The following is a 27,488-nucleotide window of genomic DNA, read 5'->3' on the forward strand; positions in this document are numbered from 1 at the left end:
TTGTACCTTGTTGTTTGTGTAAACCCCACGTGGAAAAGAAAGCTGTGAATATAAAGACGTTTCTCCACATTATTTAGCAAAGTTTTAAGCACATCTGTTTTTATTTTTAGTCATATTTATGTGTTTTTAACAGCTACACCAAAGACTGCTGAAATACAACTATTTTTAATGGGCAGTAATTCACATTTGTCTATTTTAAGATTTAGCCAGAAGCTAATTAAAGCTAATTTCTTTAAGGGCTTGAAATAATAAAACGTGGGACTTTTATTTTAAAGGCGTACTTACTGCCTGGTTCAGTAGCTTACTTCACGCGGCGCGGTCGACCATAGTCGAGCTAGCGAACTCTTCATGTGATCCTGTCAATTTTCCTTATATGATCGGTTAAAGTCCGAGATGATTAGAGAAGGTTTGGTGATCGAGAGATTTGCTGCATGGCTGATGGTCCTAAATCAAACTGTAGTCCGTTTTAGCTCATTATTAGCGATAAAGATACAGACGTCTAGCGCAACAATTAGAACGCTTAATTCATTCATATACGTTTAATAAAATAAAACTGTACTGAGGTTATAAAGTTTAATTAGTATAATTCAAGGCCCAAGAGAGAAAAATTATGTTACATTTAATGTCTTTATATCTTCGGGAAAGTTTATAGTTTCATAATAAGAGCGTTGTGGTCGGTGATGACGTCACAAATCTGCGCATTCTGACGCAACTGATGCGAGAAGCTGCGTGAAACTGAGACCACTATTAAACATTTTAAAAATAATTATTAAAATAGCCCAGTCGTTCTTGAGAAGTGGGTTAAACAGGATGCAAAATAAAAACTTTGTAGAGAAATTAAATTGCATATATGAATATAATGTGTACTAAGCTACTGAGCTATGCTTTGATTCAACCTCCCAACAAAATGTGCCTTTTTCCTTGGACTATATATAATATAGTATTATATAGGGTATATATAATTTCATCTGTATCTTTAACAGCAGTCAAGACGCCTTTAACATTTCAAAACACGTTAATTCATGCTAGCACACAGCTTGCACTTTCACACGTGACCAACAATTCCACAGCAAAATATAATGAAATATTATCAAAGTATTTAACCGACGGAGATGACAGATCAGACTTTGGTGACGAAAACCTGAATTTGGAGTCATTTTAAATTTAAAAAAACATTGAAACAATTACTGGATTAAAACAAACAATATGTCACTGTATATGAAGTTCTTATTCAAGAGATCAATTTAAGTAATTTGTTATATCACTGAAACACAAAAGCTTACGATGTTGGCATCTGACAGTGTTGACAAGTCTGGCATTTCTTTCACAAGTTCAAGTGTTCATGCAGTAGCCATTTTGTTTTTTTTCTGTTGACGCTAGATGCTAATGGAAACCACTTCAGAATAAAATGATCTAAACATTTCAAATCAATTTCTCAGAGTTTGAGAGACAGTGTTGACATATCATGGTTGTGACGCAGGAAATATTAACATTAGGATTTAATATATTCTAAAACTATAAAACTTATATGAACTGTGACAAGGGGGTCCTTCAGAGTGACTTCTGCCCGTTTTATTACATTTTAATGAATGTCTGACCATGCTGATAAAAAGTGGGAGAGCTTAAATAACGCCTGCGTATCTGGAAAACAAGTTTGCTTTGATATGATATGCTTTGAGTGTTGCTTTTCATAAAATAAAGTATTTTTCATTTTTAAAAAACGTTTTTATTCATTTGAAAGCACATAGATGACTGAACCCTTCTCTCTGGACACAGTTTTAGATGTAGTGAGCAGACAATAAGCGTAGATAGATCTGGTATAATAATCTGAAAATTAAATTGAAGCTGATAATTGTGTTAAATGCGTTCTATTATTAATCCGTCAATTTTTAAATCTAATCAAAGCTACACTTACTGTCTTATGTCTCAAGAATAACCGAGCTACAAAAAACTTCATCACAGTAAAAAATATTGCAAAAATATGACAAATATACAAAACGTATTTAAAAAAGTACGTATTTAAAAAGTAAATCTGAATAAATAGTACAAAATGATCTTTTCATTGATGTACCTATTTGAAATTATATTTAAGAGTCCAAGGATGCAAAAATATTGAGAAAATTGCTTTTAAAAGATGTCGAAATTACGTTCCAATTACTTTGCAATGCACATTAGCCTACTAATAAACAAATGTTTTGATATATGTAGGAAATTTACCAAATATCTTCAAGAAACATTTTCACTTTATGCCCTAATGATTTTGGGCCTGATCCATACAATGTATTTTTTTGGCTATATGAGTTTTACATTTATAAATTGTCATCAGGTGATGAATTTTTACATTTTTAACACGGCACTAAAATGTTTATTAGAGAGAGCGAGGAATAAATAGACAAGTCTAAACCCGAACCATGATTATGGTTTATTGGTCAAAATCTGACAAAAGAAAATATGACAAAAATATATTTAAGACAGTGGTGTTATGATTTTGTTCTCCACTGCGGGAGACAGCTGGTGAAAAACACTAGTTTGACATCCAAAGGAAAGCTGAGTGGACGAAAAGAGTGAAAAAGTGTCTTATCAGGAGGTGTTCTAATATCTCTCCACCGAAATGCAGCAGCACTGTTCGTTTCTTGGGGATAAGTGTATATTATATAGATATGTATATATTCACAGAATAAGAACATTTATTTATAGACTAAATTATGTCATTCATTTCAATCAGAGCCCATTCGACATCACTAATTATGCAACCAATAAAGATTTTGAACACAAACACCACAATCCAGTTTAAAACATTTATGACTTTGGCGGAAGGTGAATAAGCCAAAAGATTTCCAAAACCTCTCCAAACACTGAACCTTTAACCGCGAATGTTTTTTTCTCAAAACTAGATAAGGGATTTGGTTTTGTCTAGTCATCTCCGAGCATAATACAAGAATAATGGCAATAAAGTCTTCACGAATCAGCATTTCCTTCCAGTCCTTGATTTTTATTTTTTTTTTTAATAAGATGAAATATTTCAAACTATTGGTCTACGTATAAAAACAGCACTGATTTCCACCCTCACGTCATTGTCTTTTTTTAATTTATTTTTTTTGTACAATCGGACACTGAATTTGGCGTGATGTCCTGAGGGATCGGTGCAAACTTTCTAGTGTCATTAATTAAGAGATCACGGAAACAAAAATAAAATATTGTGGAAAATATGATAAATGGTACAAAAAAAAACAAACAAAAGTTACATTCCAGCAATAATCTTAAAAAGCACATTCATATTAGTGGATGCTTTGGAATGATTTAGTTCTGCAAAATGCTTAGCTTGTTTGTTCCATCGTTTACAATAAATCCGTTATTTTAGTCCTTTTTTATTTCCATCAATTAGTCATGTACAGCTTTCAGAACAATAAATAAGACAGACGTTTCTGATTGGTCCTTGAGATTTAAAAAAAAAAAAAAAAATTATATATGGAAAGCTCACACTTTTGTTGATGTTAAGTTTGTTTTCGGTCACTGAAATACCCTTTGGACTGTGGAAATGGAGCCCTGAACCCACAAATACGCCAACGCGCCTTCCCACAAGGTGCCTGGAGAGAATTAACACTAGAGATCTGTGAAAACATGACGAAAATGAAGTGAAAGTGATCAAAAGCCTTCACACCGTGGAAAAACAGAAGTCAAAACATCTGCTTTAGCTTCATATGAACATGATCCACCCCTGGACACACAAGCACACACACACACACACACGAGTCGAGTGATTATTTACATCAGTAAATGACAAACCACACTGATTGAAAAACTAAAAGTGAAAACAATAGCGATGCACAGAATGAGATGAAAAAGAATCCTTTCGTCGTCATCCCAGAAACCATCTGTTTTGGAGCTCTTTTGAAGTGCAAGACACAGACTGTAGTCTCGGGTGTTGGGGTGTGTGTGCGCGCGCATGGTTTTTATTCATCTACAAATGCCGAAAGGATGCTAGCATGTTCCCCTTTTGAAGGAGGAGAGATCCAGCGCCACACATTTCACTCCAGAGTTCAGGAAGAGATTAGACTGTTCCTCGAGCAGAAAGAGGTCCGTTTTCCTTCTCTGATTGTTCTGTCTGACTGTCAGACTCTCTCAGAGACGTGTGTCTGTGTGTATGGAGAGAGCGCTGTGCCTCAGGCTGCCTGTAGGGGGCCCGCCGCTCCTGGCAGACGCTCGCTGAGCACGCTCAGAACAGGGCTTTGGCTCCTTGGTTCTCGAACTCGGACCAGGCATCGCTCAGCTCCATGAAGATCATTTTAGCGTACTGCTCGTACGGCTGACCTGTAGCCTGGAAGACCAGAAAAAAAAAAAAAAAAATTGTATTAGAATTCTTTAGCGCTGAAATTAAAGGGTTACTCTACCCCAAAATATCATAAACTGTTTTCCAAAGACAAACAAAGCTGTTCCGGGGACGACATGAGGGTAAGTGATTCATCACAAACTTTTTATTTTGGGGTGGAGTAACCCTTTATGTCAAACTTCCCTTCCCCCTTATGTCAATTTTTTTTATTATTATTTATTTATTTTCTATATACAAACATCTAGATGGATGAATCGTTATATCGATTTTCAGACTAATGTTTTTTTTTATAAAAAACCCCCCCAAAATTATAACCTTTTACACAAATATCAATAAATAAAAAAAACCCCAAATATATAAACATAAATATCTAAACGGATAAATATCCATGCATATAATAAACTTAGTTTTATTCTTTGATTCATAATAATTACATTTGCATTACTACCAATTTAAAACCATATTATTTCTTTATATACTGTTTTGATTAATCAATATATTGCTCATTGTACTCAGTATTTTCTTGGATAAAAAGATCTCCCCAAATTCAAGTCCGAAAGGAAAACAATAAATAAATAAACATCAAATAATTAACTAAAAACAATATGAACAAATATATAAACACAAATACATTAAAAAAAAAACTATATTTAAATTGGTTGGATAGTGTTAGACATAAACATTGGATTTTAAAAAAACAAAAAAATTTTTAGGGAAAACTTTAATTCTTTCTTTTGAAAAATGTGTACTGACAAATGTGTACAATAACACTTATGGGTCAATTAAGAGTCAATTTACATGTTGACTAGAAAAATAGTTTAAATACGTGAAGATAGATCCTTCATACCTTGTCTGGGTGCACAACAAGCACAGCCTTCCTGTAGACCCTCTTCACCTGATCAGGTGTGACCAGATCTGCCATGTTGACGGGTTTCCAGCGGGTCTCTCCCTCCCACAGGACCGTGTGAAGCGTGGAGAGCAGCGCTCGGATGTTCCTCTCCTTCCCCTCGATCCAGTCTAAGATCTAACACACGAACCTTCATCAGCCCAGAGCGCATCTACATGTGCACCTGTTCCGGTTGGAGAAAAAAATACATTCAAAAATACCTGAAGTTTGAGAGGGTCCATGTCTTTAGACAGCTCCTGCTTCCTCATCTCAGCAATAGTTCTGGGCATCTTCTTGTCCGGTCTGGAGCCAAAACCCTGCGTTGATAACAGATCCTCAAAGTCATCTAGTTTCACTTTGGGCTTTGGACCTAAGGCACAAATAAAAACATAACATAAACAACCAAAAAAACATTTAAGAGTGAAATGCATTAAAGGGATACTTCACGCAAACATTCACTCTAGAGATTCACATTTAGAAATTGTCAAGGAGGCACTGGCTCCTTGAAGGAACCGAAACACATATACACGGTTACATTTCTTCTTCATGCACATTGGCTCTGAAATGATGAAAGCGTACCAAAGCCTGGCCCACGGATGCCCCTCTCTTCTCGTCCACCGATCACGCTGAAACTAGGGTTGTAGTTTGGTTTAGCCGGTTGGGAGGGCTGGGTTTGCTGCCTAGTCGCTGAGTTCGGAGGCATCCAGGGTTTGCTGGGGCCAGAGGACGGCCGAGGAGTCTGCTGCCACTGCTGACCTGAGTTCTTAGAGATTCCCGTGGAGGGCGCCGTTTTAAAACCTGAGCCAGAGAAACCAGCACTGGACGAACCTAAACACAAATCAGGGTTAGTTACGTGATACGAGCGATACATGAGAAAGTTCGGTAAGTAGTAAACACGAAGATTTTACACACCAGGTAGTGTTGAGCCCAGGTTGCCCAGGTCTGCGAAGGGGTCAAAGCTTTGAGATTTGGCTTTGGAGAAAGATGAGACTCCTGAGGCTGCACAGACAAGAAAAGTCAATGGGTAAAAAAAATGCTTTACGGGCTTCCGCAACTGGTTTATGAGCAGTCGGAAATCTGATTGGCTAGTAAACTTTAGAAGTGTTTGATTTTATGACTAGTGTCGCTATTAGTGTTTTAGAATTACTTATCAGTTGGTAACATTAGCATTTCTTAACCAGAAATAACAATAGACAAGCATCTTTTAATCTCAGTCTCAATTTACTAATGCAGCGGCAAACAGGATTATTACAAAACAAACAAAAACACTTTGAAATAAACACAATAATATAAAAATATATATTTCAACTAGCTAAAATTTGAATAAAAATGTACTTATTTTGACTGACAGCCAAAATCCTTGCTAATGCCGATACAACTAGATTTCATTTTGTTTCGAAACAACACCAAGTCTGATGAAAAAGTCTGAAGTTCTCAGAATAAAAACGAACTTTTTTTTAATCTCCCAATTGCGAGTTATAAAGTCCAATTTTAAGCGGAAAACTCACGTTTTCGCAATTCTGACTTTATATCTTTTTTTTTTTTAAATTCAGTGCGGAAACGGGCTTCCGTACTTCTGTGCAGAGATTATAAGCAACTTATTTTTAACTAAAACTATAACAAAGTTCTTTTAATAATGAGAATACAGTGAAATATTTTTTTTCCCAGACGGACGCAGTGGTACGTTTTCTGGTATAGTTCTGATAAAACTGTGCATTGCTACAAATAACCCAAAAGATTTCAGAATGATTGATTACCACTCATAGTGGGTTTGCTGGCCGCAGCGGTCATGTTAGGAGTCGTGCTGGATCCTCCTGCGCTCCAGTTTTCCCAGCCTCCTAACAGATCAGGCTGACTCGCTGACGATGTCATCTTAGGAGTCTCGCTTGCTAACTTATCTGACAAAACATTTCAAACACGCAACACATTATGTGGGTTCAGGGCTCCATTTCCACAGTCCAAACACATATTTAGATTTAAAACAATAATACAAATTTAAATAAAACAATTGTGTGCTTTACGTTCTAAGACAATAATAAAAATAAGTGAGTAACATGTTACAGTATTCCAGTGTTTTGACTGGTTTGTATGTCGGAGCAGAACTCACTGAGGTTGAAGAGGCTGGAGTTGGACGCAGGAGCCGGAGCTTTGAAGCCGCTGCTCGCGCCGTCTGACCCCAGGAGGTCACCAAACAGATCGGAGCCTGAAGAGGCTGACCCCACACCGAAGGGGTCAAAGAAGTCTACAGAAACAAAGTCAGTGTAATTTAGACCGCCTGAAAATACATTCATTAAATGTTAAATTATTAACACTTTGGAAACATATCTGGCTGATATTTTACTCCAAAATCCAAAGAATAGAATATACATTTCTATTATTTGAATTGCTGTATCCTCGTTTCATCTATATTATCTATTTAAAATAAATAAATCATACAAATAAATCAGCATAATAAAAAGTTATGCATAAGTAATGTCACAATACATACAGTCCAACCTAAATTTATTCAGACCCCCTTAACCTTCTACCTTTTTGTTACCAGTTTACTGGTATTAAACAGTACATTTAAACATTCGCATACACTCTCTCTTACCTTTATTAGCGGTTGGAGCCTGTTGGCTGGATGTGTTGGAGAAGAAGAGATCTTCTCCCGTGCTTTCTCCCATCAGGTCTTCTGCATTAGCTGAAGGCACAGCATTGGGTGGAGGAGCAAACAGGTCGTTCAGTAAATCGCTGTTACTGGCAGAACTTTTCAAACCCGTCTCATTAACAGCGCCTGGCTGAGTATTGGCGGCTGGAGGACAGGGGTCAGAGTTCAGGCCGAGCAGGTCCTCCGTATCGGGCTGAGGGTCAGGTGGTGTGTTTGTGAAGTCTGCCTCGAAGAGTGGTTCACTAGTGTCACGTGACAGAGTCCCGTCGACGGGGGCGGAGTAAGACACCGATTCCTCCTCAGAGCCGCCGCTCAAATCATCCTGGTCCTCCAACTGGCTGTCAGAACGATCGAACTGCCGACTGCCATCTGTAAAGAAACCATAAAGCAGCACAATTAATTCAAGTGCACGAAACATTATAAAGGATAAAGAAAGAAGCGCTTTGGTTGGCAAAAAGATTTTAATTGTGCTCTTTTTGCATAAAGAATGTATTGTATACCATCCCAGTCGAGCGTCTGGAAGAAGTTGTTGGCGTTGGAGTCGGTGCTTTGAGGAGAAGGGGAATCCGGGTCCGTCGGTGGCCCTTCAGGGGAACGCTCCGGCTGGGCCGGTTCAGAGGTGTAACACGCCGTGGAACCAGGCTGACGTGGGAGCTCTGGTTTACCTGATCAACCAGAAACATTAACAATAAAACGGCTGAAACTAACAGGAACTGTGAAGATGACAAAGATGAGAAACAAGAACAGGGTAGGTTTTAAAACTTGTAAAAACAAAATTAATACTATATGTCCATGCAGAAAACAAAAACCCATGCAAACTCAAAATAATGTATTGCTTATTCTTTTAAAAATGTTGAAACATTCATTATATACATATTGACTACTGTGCCAAAACTAGTCAAATCTGTCTACTGAATGTGTTAAATAATGTTCTTAGACTTTACTTCCTTTGACAGAGGAAGAATTAAATGCTAGATACCAATAAAAAAAACAAAACAATAACATACAGAATAAAAATAAGAATGTTTTACTTTTAATAAGAAACAAATTTATATGGACAAAGACTCTTATTTTGAAGTCTGCGCTTTACTACTTCCAGCAGCTAATATGAGATAAAATATGCAAAAGTGGCCAAATACTCACCAAATTTTGTCAGGATCTCTTGCTGTTCATCTCGGCTGGAGAAAAGGATTTTGGGATTGAGTCCTTTGGTGGCAAAGTTTTCCCAAGGCGGAGTCTTGTTGCTAGGACGATCCTGAGGCTCCACCTCCACATTTACATGCACCTGGAAGAGGTCAGGGTATTTCTCCTGGATGTCGCACGCGTCGAGATCATACCTGCAAATACACGCAAGCCGCAGTTATGAAAGAGCAGCGAATTGCGACGTACAACAAAAACTTAAACTGACATCGTTCCAGAAGTAATGCAAAAAAAACTTACTTTGCAAATTTGACAGTGGAGGCGTTTCTGGGCACAAACCCAGTATGGAACTGAATCTGAAACATCTTCATGGAAGCCATCTACAAAAACCACAACGCATCATGTAGTAATGATTGGCAATGACTGGCAAATAACAAACAATATTACTATTTAATTGTGAGTTTTTTTGTGTTTAATTCTAAGTTAAGATGTAGAAACTGTGGGAAAATTAATTTATATATATACCTGCATTTGTTAATTTCTGCTTATAAACATGTTGGATCAATTGGAAATGATGCATAAATATCAATCACTGTGAGTCTTACTTTGGCCTGCAGACGTCCGCCCAGCGTTGAGCGTGCGTGATAAATCACTATCAGCACGTCTCCCTGCACAGTTATATTCAGAGGAATCTCCGCTCGCCCGTCCTCCATCTTAAAATCCCTGCACAGACACCAAAGGTAGCAAGAGATACAGACACTGTGTCATTTTTTTTCAATAATGTCCATTAACAAGGTCGACTTACTTCATTCTGTCATATTCCTGTGAAGTGGTTGCCACGCGCTCGTCACCGACGTAAACCTCACAGAACGGCCGACAGCCATTTCTCTGCTTATTAAAGAGCGGTACGGGAGTCATGGCGACGGAGCGGATGGTTATGGGCTTGCTGTGGGGAATTATAGGCTCTTCTGCCATCATATCACACATGTACTCAATATACCTACAAAAAAACAAAACCAAAGAGTCATTGATTAGTGCAATTCATCAACACTTTTGTTTTTACATGACCATTTTCACCATCCTCTCTCACCCTTTGTATAAATCAGGCTTTTACTTTACTGTTCTATAGGCAAATGATCATTTTTAAAGATTTCAATACAGTGGGGGTTTGAACAAAGAGACAATAGTTTTACAATATGATATCTATGATAATTAACAACCTGCTAAATCATCATGGTACACCATCTAACATCAGGTATAATTTGTTAAAGATGCGCAATGGTGATTTTTTTCGTACATTTTAAATTATTTACATATTTAATTATAACTATTTATTAAATTATTAATGATTAAGTGCATTTCTCCTGGTTTAGATGAGGAGAGATTGAAAGTGTCAAATGCATTCATTCTTGAAATTGAAAATAATGGACAAAAAGATATGCAACTGTGGGTCAAAATACTTGTAAGTTTGTTGTTTACATTATGATTTTAAAACGTTTTATAGTGTAACAGGAATTACTGCTTAGCAAGCGCTATTAACATTCAGCACAATCATCATGGTTTATCATCTAACATCTACGCTCAGGAATGAGACATTTTTACCACTTTTTCATGAACAGTGAAAACTGAAATCATTATGATCTCTGCCATGAACCCCACATCCTCACAAGCAGATTTCACACATCATGAGATATCTTACGTGAGATATTTGCAAGTTGAGCAAGTTGCAAAGTTGCCTAAAAGCACCCTTTAATATTTTAGTCCTTTCATGCATTGCTGAGGTGACTGGACTTCCATAAAACCTCTAGAAGAGCTTTTTCCTTTTCCTCTGTAAAGTAAATTGCTGCATGCATAATTTAAGTCACAAGGTTTACCCACTTTATACAATTATGACAGAAGACAAAATGGTATAATTTAACAAGTTAACATATAATAAACGAGTCCTGTGGTAATTCAACATTTAGCCTAATCTTAAATTTGAATTTTAGATGAGGTGAGAAGTAATTTGGTTTGATATTTGACATTTTGATATTCTTTTTGCTTAAACATCCATATAGTTTTTTTTTTAAATCAAGTTTTAGTTGTTATCTATTTTAACACTTCGACTTATTCTAAACAAACATTTGAAAAAGCTAAAGTGAATAAAGTGAAATAAAATTTTCGGTTCATGTTTAATTTATATCAAGTAACGAAAATATTTTTAAGAATCCAGTTATCTATATCTATATAATGACAAAAGAACAAAACAAAATCACTAAAACTAAGATTAAAATGAAATTTGAACATATAAATTCACAAAGTTCTTTGATAGTATATACAAATGCTTAGGTACTGGTGAGCAGCAGAACTAAATGTTCTGTTCAGGGTTATGTCACTTCCTTCAACTTTTAGCTGACAAAGTTACTGTTATCAGCCCCTGCAACCACGTACATTCACACTTGGTTAGAATCAAAAGAGTCCCATGAGCTTGCGAAGTTCAGCAGAAGCTCTTGGCGAGCTGAAGAACAGTTGTGGCAGGAAGTGACCTCAACACCAAAGAACCGTCACACCTGCGACTCGCAGCTCATGTTCATGCACCTGAGGTGCCGAATTAATCCTCCGAGCATCTATTTCTGCTCTACACCAGCCTGCCCTGACATTGTGCCGTGCGGTAAGTCTTAATTCAAAGGAACAGAGTGAGAAAATTACAGGAAGTTGTTACCGTTTGTGCGAGGCTGAGATGCCTGGTGGGCATCGCTTCATACTGAACATGTAAACTGCAGCCTCAGCTGTCGAGAACAGACGGCAGAAACAGAGGAAGGCACAAACCACCACAGCTGACGCTGCCCGACCATCCTACAGAAACACAGCAGCGGCATAGAAAGATGACGAGACATACCAGGACACAAGCATCTTTTTTTTTTTTTTTTTTCAGAATAAAAATAATTAAAAAAAAAGATTATGGCTTGCTAAGCTTATTTAGTAACACTGTTGGAAAAGAGCTGTTTGTGTGTGTGCGTGTATTTATTCACCAGACAATGTACGATGCAGATGTTCCTCTGGTCCTGTTTGAGCCACTGGTGCATGTTTTTACAGATACTGTACAGGTTTTTCAGTGTAGGAGCTCGTCTCGGTTGCCAGCCACACTCTGATACCTGCACACATGACACAATTATGAGTTTTATCAAGTAAAGGATGTAGATCCCTATGAAATGTTTTATTTATTTTTAATGGTTGAATTTGCAATAAATGGAAATGTCAAATTAAAAGCTAAAATGTAAAAAAAAAAAAAAAAATTACATTTTTTCCCCAATGTTTTATTTGTAGAAATTCAGTTTTCTAATATGTAAAATTTAATATATATATATATATATATATATATAAACACATGCATTTACGTATATACACATATAAATAAGATTTTTCAAAACAGACTGTATGTATGTGTATTTATATATACTTAATAAATGTACATTATGCAAAAAAATCCAAACTTATTTTGGATGTGATTGCGATATAACTGTTGTATGCTTTTATTTTAATTCAATTTAATTTAATTTTGTTTTAATTTTAGTTCTTCAATTTAAATTAAACTTAAAAAAATAAGTGTGTGATCTAATAGTATGTACTGTATATTTAGTTTTTTTAAATACAATTATTTGTAATAATTTCGTTTTTTGTTAACAATAACGACACAACAATTTATGATATGAGTACAAGACGTCAATTTAGGTCCTCGTAACCTATTAATCATTTACTTTAGCGAAAAAGCTAACTGCTTAGCTATTCACTCTCACCCTGTTGTGAAACCTGGCCGGTCTGTAGGAGCGTTTGGAGAGGTTGTAAACTGCGTAATGACCAGCGTGTCGAGAATCCAGGAACAGACGCACGTCCTCAATGTTATTCTTAATGGCAGATTCGACACCTTCGGCTGGGAAAGACATGACTGCAAAAACACATACATTGACAGGTAAATAACATTAACAACTTCATGTTTAGCATTCAGGCCTCCAAAATGAATCTGAAAGGCGTACTGCGCAGGTGAGCGTACCTGCTACTCTGGAGGTGATGTAGGACAGGTCCAGGTCTCCTTTAGCATAACTGAGACAGAACAAGACACAGATTTAGATGCATGAACACAAAAGCAATCCAACAACTAAAAGAACATCTATATTAAAGGCTAAAACTCGACAGGAGTAAAAGTAATGGCTTGTATTAAAACTCAACCAGTTTATTACGAACTTTGCACAGATCTGGGTCTAAAAAGGAAAAGACTTAAAGGAACAGTTCACTCAAAACAAAAAAAAAATACTGTTTGGGGTCAGTTTTTTTAGTCCATTTCACAATATCGTTGTATTTTGATCAGACAAATAGAGTTTTGGTGATCATATCTATGCATCATCTTTTGGAATATAGTGAACTATTCCTCTGAAGTCATTTGAGGAGCAGCACTCATACATATGGGTTTAGTAGGCAGTTGTTTTAAGTCCTAAGAAACTCTACTGATTAGGGTAATGCTGTGCTGATGGGAGCAGACTGTGGTTAAGAACAAACAGCGAACAGAGCTTTGAGATGAAGGTGGAGCGAAGTTCACACACCATCTCTGCACACACACACACACGCAACGCAAACATAGACACACGGGCACCGTCCCATAGTTACCTGGAGCTGCAAGGGGTTGGAGGTTTGGGACCGAGTGATGTGATTCAGGAGCCAAATGAACAAAACAAGACAATGAACAAAACAAAATGAAAGCAAAAATGGGCCAACTGAGGAGGAAATAAACATGACAGACTCGTGGAGACGTAAGGGGGTAATTATTAAACGTGATTAATAAATGCAAACAGATTATGGAGGGGGAGTGGAGGAGAATTTATGATCTGGTAGATCAGTGCGTGTCATAAACAAAATGCTGATTGAGTTTACCGAGAGATTAATGTCTAGTCACTGCAATTAGACAGATCGAATTTATCTTCTTATGAAGATAATGATGATCAAATCAGTAAGAAGTGACCCCATTTACATTTCTAAACGTCATTTGTTTTGAGTATGATGCATAAGCATAGGTTATCCTGCAGAAAAACGTACAAAAAAGCAGGGGCTGCATACTGACTCGGTTCATGTTAGTCAATTATTTCTCAAACAGGATTTCTTTACTCAAATGTACATTGTGCAGTAAAAACTGTACAGCATGCATTGTAATGAGGAAGTATCCTGTGTCTTTATTTTTTATTTTTGTTTGTTTTTAATAATAAAATTATTATTAACTAAACAAAAAAATGAAAAGATAAATAGTAAAATAAGTACAAAAATATATATAAAATTACGAAAACTTAAACCAATATCAAAACAAATAATAACAACTAGGATAAATAGGAATATAAAAATGACAGCGAAAACTAAAATTCAAATAAAAACAATGAAAATTTAAATAGGAATATTTACAATTCATTGTCTTGTTTTGTTCAATATCATTGACAAAAGACATTCAATTATTGAAATAAAATCTAGAAGGAAAAAATAAATAGTGACAAGAGACTTTTACATTTCAAAATGTTAAACTAAAAGTAAACCAAAAAATTAAGAAAGCTACAATAAAATCAAAATTCAAATATAAAAAATAAAAGCTAATTTACATAATTAAATTTACTATAATAGTAAATACAAATGAATGTAGTGCAGTGTTTGGGTAAGATACTCCCCTTTTAATTATTTTATTATATATTATAATTTCAAAATTAAACAAATTATATATAAATCATTAATTCTTTTGCTTAGTCCTCCATCTTGAATGGAGTTTTTCCATCGCCATCTCTCTGTGAAGAAAACTTGTAATGCTACCTCAGAATTTGTCTGGGACTGGAAGATAGCATAACTATCCATTCAACCTTTAGAAACCGCCTTAACGTCAGGGTGCTGTGTCTTCTTCAAGGCCTTAAAATACCACAGCGCATGAAAAAGAGCCTCCGAATCTATTTATACTTAGCACAGACATTGGTAAACACGCTGAAAGCCAGCAGCGGGTGGCATTGTTTGTGAGCTAGATTAAGTGATATCAGATTAAACAGCCAGCAGATTACTAGTACTCTCTCCACAACTACGACCTCTTCCTTTATTCGACTGAATCTGTCAATGGCTCGGCGGAAGGAGCTGCATCATAATGAAACCAAGGCAAGCCAAAACACACTCGAGCAAGACGTGTGAGCTAGATAACGTGGGACGGCCGCAGGGGTGTTTTATTGAAGGCTGAATGCGTCGCTCACCTGGCCACCGACTGGATGACTTTGGAGGAAGTGTCTTTGATGTTGGTGAGGAATCTTTCGGTTCCGCCTTTAAGAATATCCAGGAAGCCTCCGCCCATGGCCGGGTCTGTTTCATACACACCTGGACACACACACACACACACACAACCTCAGATCAAAGACCTTTTACAGCACAATGCATATATTTGACATATGCACACAAGAAATGTCTCTCTGCAATGACTCACAACTAACACTTGTCAAGAACAAAAATGCTTCCAACATCCAAAATGATCAGATCTAGGAGTTAGTGCACTATATAAGGCCAAAGATTCAAAGCTTTGCGAGATATTTCAGAGTTTTGAAAACACTACTATGTAAAAATCCCACATGTGCAAATCTCCATTATTTTTATACTCCTAAATGTATTCAAAAGGCTTAAACATCTTAAGACTAAATTACCATTATAAGAAGTAACATCTGCCAATACAGACTTGTTATTAATTACATAGATAACATTTTTATAATCACTATATCAGTGCATTGCATCCTTAATATCAAATGAGTATTCAGTATTCATACCTTTGTATTGCAATGTGAAACTAAATAACTATGCAACTAAAACGTAGCTAAATAACTAAAAATGAACGGCAAACAATTAATAAATAACTAAAAATCATTAACCAACCCACTAAGTCTTCAACCAACCAATTAATAACAATAACAGGTGAAACTTTACAATAAAGATCTCATTCATTAATATTAGTTTTTAATTTTGTTATTTTTAACATTTACTTTATATTTATACACACACACACAATTAATTAATAACTTTATTAAATAAATAACTCAACCAACCATAACTAACAGACATCAACAAAACAAGCAAATAATAATAATAATAATAATAATAAATATCCCAACCAAAAGTTTGCAAACTATGCTAAATAAAAAAAACGTATTATTTAGATACAGAAGTCTTAAAGGTACAGTAGCAAAAACAGCATGCTTAATTTTCAGGGTAAAAGTAAACCATGTTTTAGGTGCAACAAATATTGTTAAATGCTATATGTGTAGTGTAGAACTTGATTCTTTTAATGGGATGATATTTTGACTAAATTAAGAAACACGTTGGAGTGTGCTCGCAGTTACGTGAGTGGTATTATCAGTTTCTGACTGTGTTCACTCAGAAAATCAGAGTAAACCCAGCAGATGGTGACCAGAGGGCCAATCCTCTTACAGAACGCACAGAGAAAGCATCCCTTGGCGTAAATATGGGGGCAGGGGTGTGTGTGTACGCGGCATTATCTGTTTGTGGACAGTATTAAGCCAGCGTGATGGTCGGTGGATCCTGATACAAGTGACTAAAATCTGCAGGCATGTGCGAGCGTCTTTATATGCAAGCACTTTTAATTCATTTGTGTGTGAATAACTCGATGCTGCCTAAAAGAGCTCATTCAAACTGTGTGTGTGGTTTTAACAAAAGTGTAATGACATGACTGATGCTGCTTTATCCTGTCTCTCTCTAAAGACCCTCTTAGATATTAATCTCTCAGAAACAAAGTACTTCTCATTACCACAAATGCTGGTGGGCCTAAAGCCACAAATCATTGTTTACACAGCTCAGCCGGTTCCTGAACGCATCGGTTTGCGTTATTAAGAGCTTTTCAGCAGTTTAACAAAGTGTAAAAAAGAAAAGAATGAAGAAAAAAAAAAATACAGCTGTGCCGGACATTACTTGTGTATATTATTAAATGCTGCAAGTCACCATTTGTAGAAGGGAACTATGAGATTTACTAACCCCTCAAGCAATAAAAAAAGGATGATTTTAGCTGATAAAATACTTCACAGTACAATATATGTACACTAACAAACAATAAAAAAATAACTAACCAAAAAGATTAAAACTAAGTGATAACTAACACTTTCAATTAACAAAGCAAAGCTACAGAGAATTAAAAAGAAAAAAAAAATCACTAAACTAAAAAACAAACACAAGCAATTAATCCAGAATCCAAATTCAACTAATCCAGATCCAAAAATAATAACCTAAACGAACAGCCCAAACAAAAATACAGAAGCTATAACTTAAAAACCAACCAAAAACAAATATTGATAAAAAAAAAAAATTACGATGTAACCAAGTAATATCTAAATAACTTAAACATTTAAAAAGTCAATAACGAAAGTTCAAATCTGTATAAAGTAAAAAAAATAAGCATATATGAATCAAAAAATAACTAACTGACCACCAAATAATAATAATACCTCAAAAATATCAACAACAAAAAAAATATATAACTAATCACTACAAAAAATAAACTAAAAAAAAATAAACCTAAAGGCAGAAAAAATAAGTAACCAAACAACAAGAATAACTAAAGAACTAAAAACTAAATAAATAGTTTTAATAAATAAGTGAGCATTAAAATAACTAACCGAGTAACCAATTAAAGCTGACCAGAACAGTTATAAAACAAACAAAAAACGGCTATCTAGAATAACTAATTAACTAAATATATATGCATGCTATGGAACTGAAAATGTAAAAGAGAAACTTCCAAACGTAATGCATGTAAACACAGGATGCCAGCAGCACATCAGCAGATCTACGACTAGATATGATCCGACGGCACTGACAGACAGTTACAGGGTGTTTGTAAGATCATTTGAACAGACCCTAAAAATTACAAAGGAAGTGTGACATAACTGAATAAAAAGGAAGCTACAGATTTACTGGAATGAAAACGGCTTTCCATCAAACAAGCCGAATGCAAAACTCACCAGCATTGTGTATGTTGTTGATCTGCGAGGGAAGCTGAGCGCTGTTGTTCCCGAACCCTCCGTTCTGCTCCAGGAGCTGCAGGGATTCATAGCCGTCATACACAGACTTCAGACAGTAGTACGAACTTAACAGACTCATCGGGACGACGGTCTGCTGCACACACACATCAGGAGCGAAGCGGGAGACCAGACTCCAGAATACACACGCTAGTCAGTGACAGCAGAACATCTTCCGCAGCTTCTGGCTGTTGGTGGTAATCACTTTAATCCAGAGAAAAACCCCTTCTTAACCCAGATCAGACGCATCTAAAACCGCCCTCTACATCATGTGTGCACACAGGAGCATAACACCGCCAATCGCTCTCAAACCCTGCCGTTTGGATGCTCTGAAAATCAACCATTCGCGAGCGTTAATCCAGGTATTATTAATCCAGGAGTCGTTCTTCGAGCCGGTGCTCCCTCTTGTTTATCAGCCTTTCCTCTGTTTCTGACTTATGTAGTGAGATCAGTGGCCATTAGGTCAGAGAGAAAACGAGGGATGAGATGCTGCTTTGTCTCCAGGAGGTCACGGAGGGAGGGAGGGAGGAAAGGAATGAAGGAGAGAACGCGAAAGGAAGAGCGCGGCGGCGTCTCTAAATGGCTCTTCAGAGAGTTGTGATCAGTATGTGGGACTCTGCTCGTCTCTGTGGGGGTGTGTGTGTGTCTGAGTGTCAAAGAATAAGGGGTCTGTTTCAAATGAAGCACCAAAAAGAGCCTCATTCAACCAACCCAACCAGTCTGGTGATCAAACAGAACCTCTGAAGGAGAGACTGCGAAAATCTGTATAGGGCTGTTCAATCAGTGGCTGATTCTGATATCTAGATATTTATATAGTTGAGATATATATGTATGGGCTGTTGATGAATAAACTTTTTTAAAAACCGGCCAGTGTGTCCTATGGCGTGACACAGCAAAAATGTGGAAAAAAAGCATAATATACAAATAACATGAGGCAAATGTATTTTCATTCTTAAGAGTTGAAAATAGCACGAGAAAGGTTTATATTCAACGTTAGAGGGATTTTTCAGTAGCTGTGTTTGTGGATTATGTACTTTTAAAAAAATTGTAAATGTAAACTTTAAAAATGTACATATTATTTGCTGCAATTAAATAGTTTTATACACTTATTGTATTTTGGAAATATTTTGCATATTTAGTATGAAACCTACAAATGACGGTCACGACACTTTCTGTTTTTGTTAGACGGTTTGTACCTCGGTAATGGGGGATTTTGGGTTGACGTTCCTGGCCGCAGCGATCTCCTGCAGCTGACTAACAAGCTCGTTGATTGACAGTCGCTCATCCGGGTTGATTTTCAACATCGATCCTGCAACAAACACACAAGGTTTTTCGACACGCAACAAACGCGCAGCAAACAAGAATATGTGGCGGAGGCGAGATTATGGCAAGAGGGAATATAGTAGTTCCTGCAGGATGCTTACGGATGAGTTGGTGAAAGACTGTGTACTTGGTGTCATTCTGGGGAATGTTGTATTTGCCATTTACTATCTGGAGTTTGGCTCCTTCTTCAAATGGATGCTGCTTAAAACAGAGCAGGTACAGGATGCAGCCGAGAGCCTAGAGAACAAACCACTCTTTGAAAACCACAAGGACAAGGGAAAAACCTGTTACACCGTATCCTAACCAGGTGCTACGTGATTAATGCCAAATTAGTACCAAAGTGCTTTCTGGAGAGAAGAAAAAAAAAAAAAAAAAAAGTTTGCCTTTGTAAGCTTTTATTACAATTTTGCATTGTCTCTAAAAAACAACCTTGTTGTTATTTAAAATTCTTAAAAAAAAAACAAAAAACTTTTCCCTCCATGATAGCGCACAATTAGTCCTAACTAATATAACTCACCCATATGTCTTGTTTCTCATTTATTGGGTAGTTGGAATAGAGGTCAATCATCTCTGGTGTCCGGTACGCTGGAGTCGTGTTTCTAGTAATCTAAAGGATAAAGAGAGAATCAAAAAAGGCGAGAAAAAAAAGAGAGAAAATTTAGTGAGTTTATATGTTAAAAAGACTGTATGCATGAATTAGAATAATTGATCTTTAAAGCATGTAAACACCTGATCAACAATCTGTACTACGGTCTAAGAGTTGTATAGATTTTTAAAAATGTTTTGAAAGAAGTGTCTTATGCCCACCAAGGCTGTTTATTTGATCAAAAAAAAAAACATTCAAAATGGTAATTTTGTGAAATATGGTTCATAATATTCCATACTACATCACACTATATTCCAGGTCTTGAAAAGTCTGGGGTCTATAATGTTTTTGAAAGAAGTCACTTATTCTCATCAAGGCTGCATTTGATAGCACGTACAGTACAGTAATAATATAAACTATTATGAAAATAACTGTTTCAATTATATTTATTAGATTATATTAATAAATATTAAAATCTGTAATCAAAACTTCCAGCATCGTTATTCCAGTCTTCGGTGTCACATGATCCTTAAGAGATCATTCTAATATGCCGATTTAAAGCTTAAATAATTTTTTATTATTAACGTTGAAAACTGTGCTTTTAACATTTTTGTGGAAACGATGATTAAAAAACAGTGGTGTAGTTTTTAAATCCATGTTTTCAAACGATGACTTTAAAACGCTTAAAACCAGGTCCTCATTAGAATTAGCTGCTAACAAAACTGCACTGAATAAACAGACATTCGTGTGCAAAGAAATGGCAGGCTTCGTGGATTGCGTGGGTTTCCAATTTACTACCAATAACTGATTTAAGACGGCCAGAAACCAAACAAGCTAATTTAATCAACAAAACAATTAAATCAGGGAATGCTTCCACAGGAAATAGCCCAAGATTTTAATACAATCACCGCAAAATATTTCTCTCTGGTCACGTAACAATGTAATCATTTCCACAATTATTGTGACAATCCATGAATCACAATCAAAACTGCAGCAAAACGAACCAATCAGAGAACAGCGAGTGATGTCAAAGCGACCGCTTGGAGAATGTGTTTTTTTTTACCTCGTCTTCCACCATAGATCTCTTGTGAGCAGACCAGCTGTAGTCTGGGTAATGTGCCACGGTGGTGGAGCTGCCGAAGTCACACAGCTTTATAGTGCCCTGATGACTGATCAATAAATTCTCAATCTACAGAAGAAGAAGAAACGTTATTGAACGACGTACTTAATCATTCGAGAAAACGTGCTTATGATATGAAATGAACCGTCATCAAAATCGCGCTGCAATTTCTATTTTATTTTTAATATTCATGCTAGTCTTCTTTGTTCGTGGTCTGCAAATGAAGCATTAATAAATCATTTAGCCTGTGGGGCTTCACCTTCAGGTCGCGGTGTATGACTGGTGGAGACTGTTTGTGCATGTGCTGCACAGCGCGACATGACTGGTAAAAGATCTTCAGCACTGTGTCACATGACATGGGTCCTCTCTGCTCCACCTTCTTCACAAAATCAACCAGCTGGCCTGCAGGAAACAGAGGGCGGAGGTCAATGTGAGCACAGGAAACTGACGCCAGCGCCAGAAAGTCAGAAGGAGAGAGTGGAATGTGTAAAGTCAGTCAAGAGCTTCCCCTCTCGCTTTTATCAAGACCAGAGTTTAAATGATCGTCCAGTAACAAAAAAAGTGCGCTGATGTGGGGCTGTCGAGAGATTACCGTCCAATTAAAATCTAGGTAGCTCTTTATTTTACGTTCCCGTTCCACGTTTACACTATGCACTTGTTATTACAAAAACAGGTCATAAACTGGCACTCAACTTGAGTCTAACCTTAAACTTAACCTTGCATTATCAGTAAGTTTTTTAAGGTAAGTACAAGTAAGTGCACATACTGTAAAATAAAGTGCAAACAAAACATTACAAAAAAATATTTGAAAAATGTTGCCTTTTTTTTATATTTATTAGTGATGAACCAAATTTCAGCAAGTGAAAATCTTTTGTGGGGGAGTCAAAATATATACACCACGTTACATATTCAATTTTACTTTTTTTTTTATTAATTTGTCATAAAAAACAGCTATTACTGCCACTATTTCAACAACAAATTGGGAAAATGTTTTAAGGTGCATTAAAAATGGTCTTGTTTAAAAACCAACAACAGGATACATGAATTAAATTCTGTCGTCCAATAACTGAAAATCACAATACTTTAAAGAAGGACTGAATTATTATGACTACAAATTACTTTTCTGTAATTATTATTATTCTCTTGACATCGTAATTGTGATTATTATTTACGATCATAACAATTTACATCAAATGATGTTTATACCACAGCTTGAAGCAACCGCATGCCATATTTTTAGATGAAAAACAAGCTAAAAACCACCGAAAAAGGCACTTTTCTATAGTATTTAACCTCAAATGTGAACTATACGTACATATTTTTACTTTTTATTTAAAGATGAAACCAATCTGATGTATAAATAATGTAAAATAATGCAAAAACCCTTAAGATAACATATAGAAAGAAAAGAATACATCTTAAGCACACGGAACAACATAAGTGGATTTTGAATGATTAATTTTCGCTTTGAACAATTATGGGGTAACTGGAGTAATTGCGCTGTGACCTGAATTACCCTAAATTTGCCTTGAGGATGGATTTTCTCCATCATTATGTAATACAGCGTGAATGTGACGTGTGCGTACCTCTACACAGCTCTGTGAGGATGAGGAACTCAGCCTGGCCCGTGTCCGACTCTTCCTTACTGATAGACGCAGCCGAGCAGAACTGCACAATATTGGGGTGACCAGACAGCTTTTTCTACACGGAGCACATGGAGAAGCAGGTTGGGTTTTAGACCGTTTTTTCTGAGCAATACTCTTTTATTTTTACAAAACGGTGACAGATATGCTGCTCTACAGCTGTGAGACAATAAATAAATCAATAAATCTTTCAATAAATAGAAATGAAAGAGGTGCCTAGGTACAGCGCTGTGTGTAATAATTTAGTCACCTTATGAGAATAAAATATTTGGAATTATTACCATGAAGCAGACTTCCTGAATGATGGCTTTGTTCTTCTCCTCTTCATTGGAGAGAAGTCTCTGCACGCAATCATACAAATAACTTTTTTTCAGATCTTTCTTGATTTTGGAATTTGCAAAAAAAAAAACTAAAATATGAGGGACAAATAAATGCCTCTAAAAGGAATTTCCTCATTTTCTGTATATGTTATGTGATATTTGATATCGTATTTTATTGAAGAACGTGAGATAAATGGATGACGTGTTACAAATTTGTATTTTAGCAGTATTTACATGCTATTACAACATTCATTAATATTGTTTTTTTTAAGATGTTTTGAATTATTTCTAAAATATTAATCCTATTAGTTCCCAAAGCAACGTTACTAATTTCTATTTAGTTTTATAAGCTTAAGTCTAAAATTAGATTTATTTTGTTTTAGCTTTATTTCAATTAGCTTACAATAACAACACTATTGCAATAAACGCCCTCATAAAGATTATTAAAAAAAGAAAACTCAACTCATTAGCACATACAGTTTAATGACAGTTTAATATTTGACGGCGTCATCATACCTTGAGCGCATAGTCCTTACTGCTACCCAAATCCTGGGCTTCATACACAAACGCAAAGCCACCTATAAGAGAGGAAACATATTTCATTATTAGACTTATTTTGTGATGGCACCAATCTGAATAAAGATTTTGGCAGATTCAGTTTTGCTGACTTGGGATTGTGGCACCGACAGGACATGAGGCATAAAAAAAAAAAATATACGCAGATAACTCTGGAACTCTATTATAAAGGGAACAAAAGCATTTCTGAGTGGCGGTAATTCACAACCGTTCCGGCATTATAAAATTCTCTATAATCGCAACATGAATGAGTCAGTCATCTAGAGAACATGAGCAACACGCACACAGAAAGAAACGTCTGCCCTCAGCAGTCATTATTCAACCGGCGGAGTGAATGAACTCATCACGTCTGCAGCTATGAAGCTACACGACATTAATGGATCATGATCTCAGCAAATAACCTTTTCAAACAAGATTTCATCATCAAGACTAAGTGCCGTGGAGAAAATACCACAGAAGTAATTGGCGTTATGCGGCTGAAATAAAAAAAAGGAACTAAAAACAACTGGATTCAGTTGCACAAACGTAGCTTCTTTGTTGGGAAGTGTGTCTTAACTAGTCTGACCAACTAGCAATTAGACAAAAACTAATCAGTCTTACTTTTCGGATTCAGATAAGATCATCGTATGTTTATGCAACTTAGTTATGAGCTTATAATAACAGAAAATGATCATTTTATGCAACCAGCTACAGGTGTAGGAATCGTAATATTAAAACTACAATTAAGAGTAAAGTAACTGAAAAATAATAATTAGTAAAAGAATCATTATAAAGTACTGACAAGGAAATTATGATAAAGTGGAATATCGACATTGACAAAATGTGGTTTATTTATTTATTTCTATTCATCAGTAAACCGAACACCGAACCAATAACTGAAAATAATTACCATGCGATTATTATGATGATTCCTTCCTTCTTTCTTTTCACACTTCTCTTTACAAAATGTATAAATCTGAAGCACTGAGGGCTTCCTGCGGGTTTCCGTCAAAATAAAAGCTCCATTAATGCTAGTACTTGCAATATTACAGTTCTGTTAATTAAAATTCAAAAGTAAGACAATAATAACCATAATTACAACAGCTCTATTAATACATTTAGAATTGTTCACACATGGTGTTCAAACTGGGATCTATAATAGTTTCTAATGTTTTAAAAGAATTCCCTTCTACTCAGCAAGACTGATTCACGTAGAAGGGCGACAAAATATTAATAAAATAACTTATTATTTTAAATAGTATTGTGCTTTGTTGGCATGTTTGCTAGAAAGTTCAGTGTTACATAAGTATTTTTAAATTGTTCTGTATTAGTGTACAATGTTAGTTACTCCATGTACTGTTCATTTGGCGTTTAATATGGGAGGCATCCGCGTTATTTGACATATTTGAACATTTTTGTAAAGTAACACGTTTAATTTCACCCAAGCATTTTGTTGTTCCACTCCAAAATATTGAATAGAATTACACCGACCGAATCATAACGGCTCCATGAACAGATGTTAACTGTGTCAGGTGTGTATGTCTTTACACGAACAAAAGTGACAATGCCAGGTATTTATGGACACTTGTGAAACAATCCTCAAGTGACCAAAACGGCCTGTAACCATGACAACGGGTAAATGAATACCAGCGGAGGCCCGAGTCAGGCTGCACGAATCAAAAGAAGCTTTCCCGTTTCACGTTACAGTGCGCTGACATTCACACGCACCGCAAATTTACAAGGAACGGTCCAAAACAAAGTAACAAAACTGCAAGAGACCTCAGGAACGTACAAAATATACAGAGCCTTAATTCTGTTCAACACAATATCGCGGTCCAGAAATGTCATTGGGATGTAACGAACTATGTAAACGATACCACGTCAATTACTCTGTAGTTAAATGACGCCTTCATGTAAAGACGCATGTCATACAGACAGGAACCTGAGGTTGATCGGTCAAGGATCATTAGTCCCAGAGTTTAAACTTTCTGCTTACCAGCCTAGATCTCTAACCACTATGCCTCGCCACCACTATGCAAACCATTCCTGTTCACCCAGAATTCTCTCCGTTTCCATTCAGGGCCTGTAGATATCAACACACCTGAGCAAAGTGAAGGTCAGTGATGGGCTGGAGCTTTACTCCAACATTACCGTCAAAACCCGAAACGTATTTCAACAGGTCTCACCGAAGCACCCCACTTCGACAGATAATAATAAAATGTGCATATGCGTCAAATAATAAGAAGTACCACTAGTTTCACTTTAGTTAGAAAGGATGCATTAAACATTTACAAATTAAAAATGTACAGTTTTACAAAAGATTTCTATTTCAGGGGTGAGAAGCAGAAAGGAAGGCCAAAACTAAAAAATACTTTACTCTGATATGACTTTATGTACTGATTTTAATCGTTTATAACAAAAATACGTACACTCATGACTGACAGTCAATAGAAAGAACTTATCAGGAACTTTCCTTTGAGATATATATATATATATACATCCATTTCACCCGAAATGTCACTCACACCCTTCTGGGGCGTGAACTTCATCTGGCAATTCACACAATTGTTTTATTTTGAGTTGCAAATAATAATGCAAAATGTAAACTGAGAATTCAAAGGCCTGAACTAAAAATGACGCATTTCCTAAAACACGGAGTCGGAATCCTTTGATGAAAAGTCGCATTACTTTTATATTTTTGTCCAATGATGGACACAGGCTTCCATAAATGTGTGATACCACAGGTTAAAAGGAATGAAAAATAAAAAAAAACTTTTAAAAAAACTTTTTGTACCATATAAATACCTTGGTTGATGAATACAGTCTGTACACAGTTGCATACAAATTAAGTTCAGTTAAAGCATACAGATGAATTACATTAAACTTGAATTACCTTCAATTATATTAAAATATGAATTATATCAAACTTGGCTATTCATATAGTTGTGCTACTCACAAAACATAACTACTATATATAACTTACACTCAAAAACAAACAGAGGATCATCTAAAATATGAGTTCATGTCAGGTGTATCAGAGCCAAGTGACTTGCTAACAACTTAGCCGGCTAGTTCAAGTTTAAGCAATTGCCATCCATATAATCACAATGATATACACATATACTAAACCTAATTTAATTTATGCGACTACGAGAGCATTACGGACATTTTACGGTGAAATTGAGAGCTGTTCTAAACAGCATACATGTTAGTATCTTAAGCAGGGGGTTAGCATGACTAGCCTGGTGCTATTTTGAATGAATCTTTTACCTTCAGCGATGACTCGTTTGATCCGGAGCTTCAGCTCTCCGAGCTCCACTACCTGCCCGACGAAGTCGTTCTGATCCCGGCTGGCGGCGGCGGATCCGCCGGGCCCGGCCAGGAAATCGAGCGCTGACTGGAACAGGGACATCTTGTCCCTCTTTTACTGTTGCGCCTATTTACCGGAACCGGCACCGGATGGGAGAACAAGCGCGCTCACTCGACTAATGGCGTAGCTAGATACCAGAGCGTTAATTTGGATTAGAAACTCGCTTTTCTAGGATGAAAACATCCCGAGCGCTGGTTCCGATCGACCTGCTCTCCCTCAGCGGTATTTCCGCAAGGTGCTGACGTGGGGCGCTGACGTCACGCGAACACGAGTTGCTTTCAAACTCTGCTCCGGTTTGGCAGGTCTTTCTGTCTGTCAAACCTGCCATGTACATGACTTGAGAGGGTTGGGAGTCACAGAATTATAGGTTTTCGCTGTGATGCGCCGAATTCCATTCATCCATCAAAGTCTATGTCAAATATTTAGACTGGTAATAAATATTAGCTACTAGCCTCAATTACCGTTATGCACTAGTGATAGCCCGCTAAAAACAACAACACGAT

The 27,488-nt window shown here is 36.4% G+C and overlaps 1 protein-coding gene across 2 annotated transcripts; it reads right to left on the reverse strand.

The window, feature by feature from the left end:
- Window positions 1-2,399: 2,399 nt before the first annotated feature.
- Window positions 2,400-27,235, reverse strand: gak (cyclin G associated kinase). 2 transcript variants are annotated; one of them, XM_043239489.1, is made up of 29 exons: window positions 26,886-27,235; window positions 23,577-23,638; window positions 23,022-23,081; window positions 22,684-22,798; window positions 21,357-21,499; window positions 21,041-21,166; window positions 19,909-19,998; window positions 19,493-19,628; window positions 19,265-19,377; window positions 18,012-18,087; window positions 15,249-15,369; window positions 13,648-13,653; window positions 13,037-13,086; window positions 12,783-12,931; window positions 12,018-12,140; window positions 11,708-11,841; window positions 9,812-10,006; window positions 9,612-9,729; window positions 9,307-9,386; window positions 9,010-9,203; window positions 8,367-8,531; window positions 7,810-8,235; window positions 7,324-7,458; window positions 6,974-7,114; window positions 6,129-6,215; window positions 5,796-6,044; window positions 5,438-5,586; window positions 5,178-5,354; window positions 2,400-4,318 (listed from the first exon to the last, which is right to left on the reverse strand). In XM_043239489.1, exons 1-29 carry the CDS (start codon window positions 27,025-27,027, stop codon window positions 4,217-4,219), a joined length of 3,864 nt encoding a protein of 1,287 aa, XP_043095424.1. In that variant the 5' UTR covers window positions 27,028-27,235; the 3' UTR covers window positions 2,400-4,216. The 2 variants fall into 2 exon arrangements, with proteins under 2 accessions (XP_043095424.1, XP_043095425.1); XM_043239490.1 differs by lacking the exon at window positions 13,648-13,653.
- Between the last annotated feature and the right edge of the window lie 253 nt (window positions 27,236-27,488).

This window comes from Puntigrus tetrazona, chromosome 5 (assembly GCF_018831695.1).
Source record: "Puntigrus tetrazona isolate hp1 chromosome 5, ASM1883169v1, whole genome shotgun sequence".
In the NCBI taxonomy this organism is placed as follows: domain Eukaryota; kingdom Metazoa; phylum Chordata; class Actinopteri; order Cypriniformes; family Cyprinidae; genus Puntigrus; species Puntigrus tetrazona.

Excerpts from the sequence above, each read along its gene's own strand:
- gak (XM_043239489.1), bottom strand. The coding sequence starts at position 27,027 with ATGTCCCTGTTCCAGTCAGCGCTCGATTTCCTGGCCGGGCCCGGCGGA. Across the intron at positions 11,842-12,017 it reads TCTGCATCGTACATTGTCTG|GATGGTCGGGCAGCGTCAGC; the intron begins GTGAATAAATAC and ends GTGTTTCTGTAG. Across the intron at positions 7,115-7,323 it reads CTCCAGCCTCTTCAACCTCA|ATAAGTTAGCAAGCGAGACT; the intron begins GTGAGTTCTGCT and ends ATGTTTTGTCAG.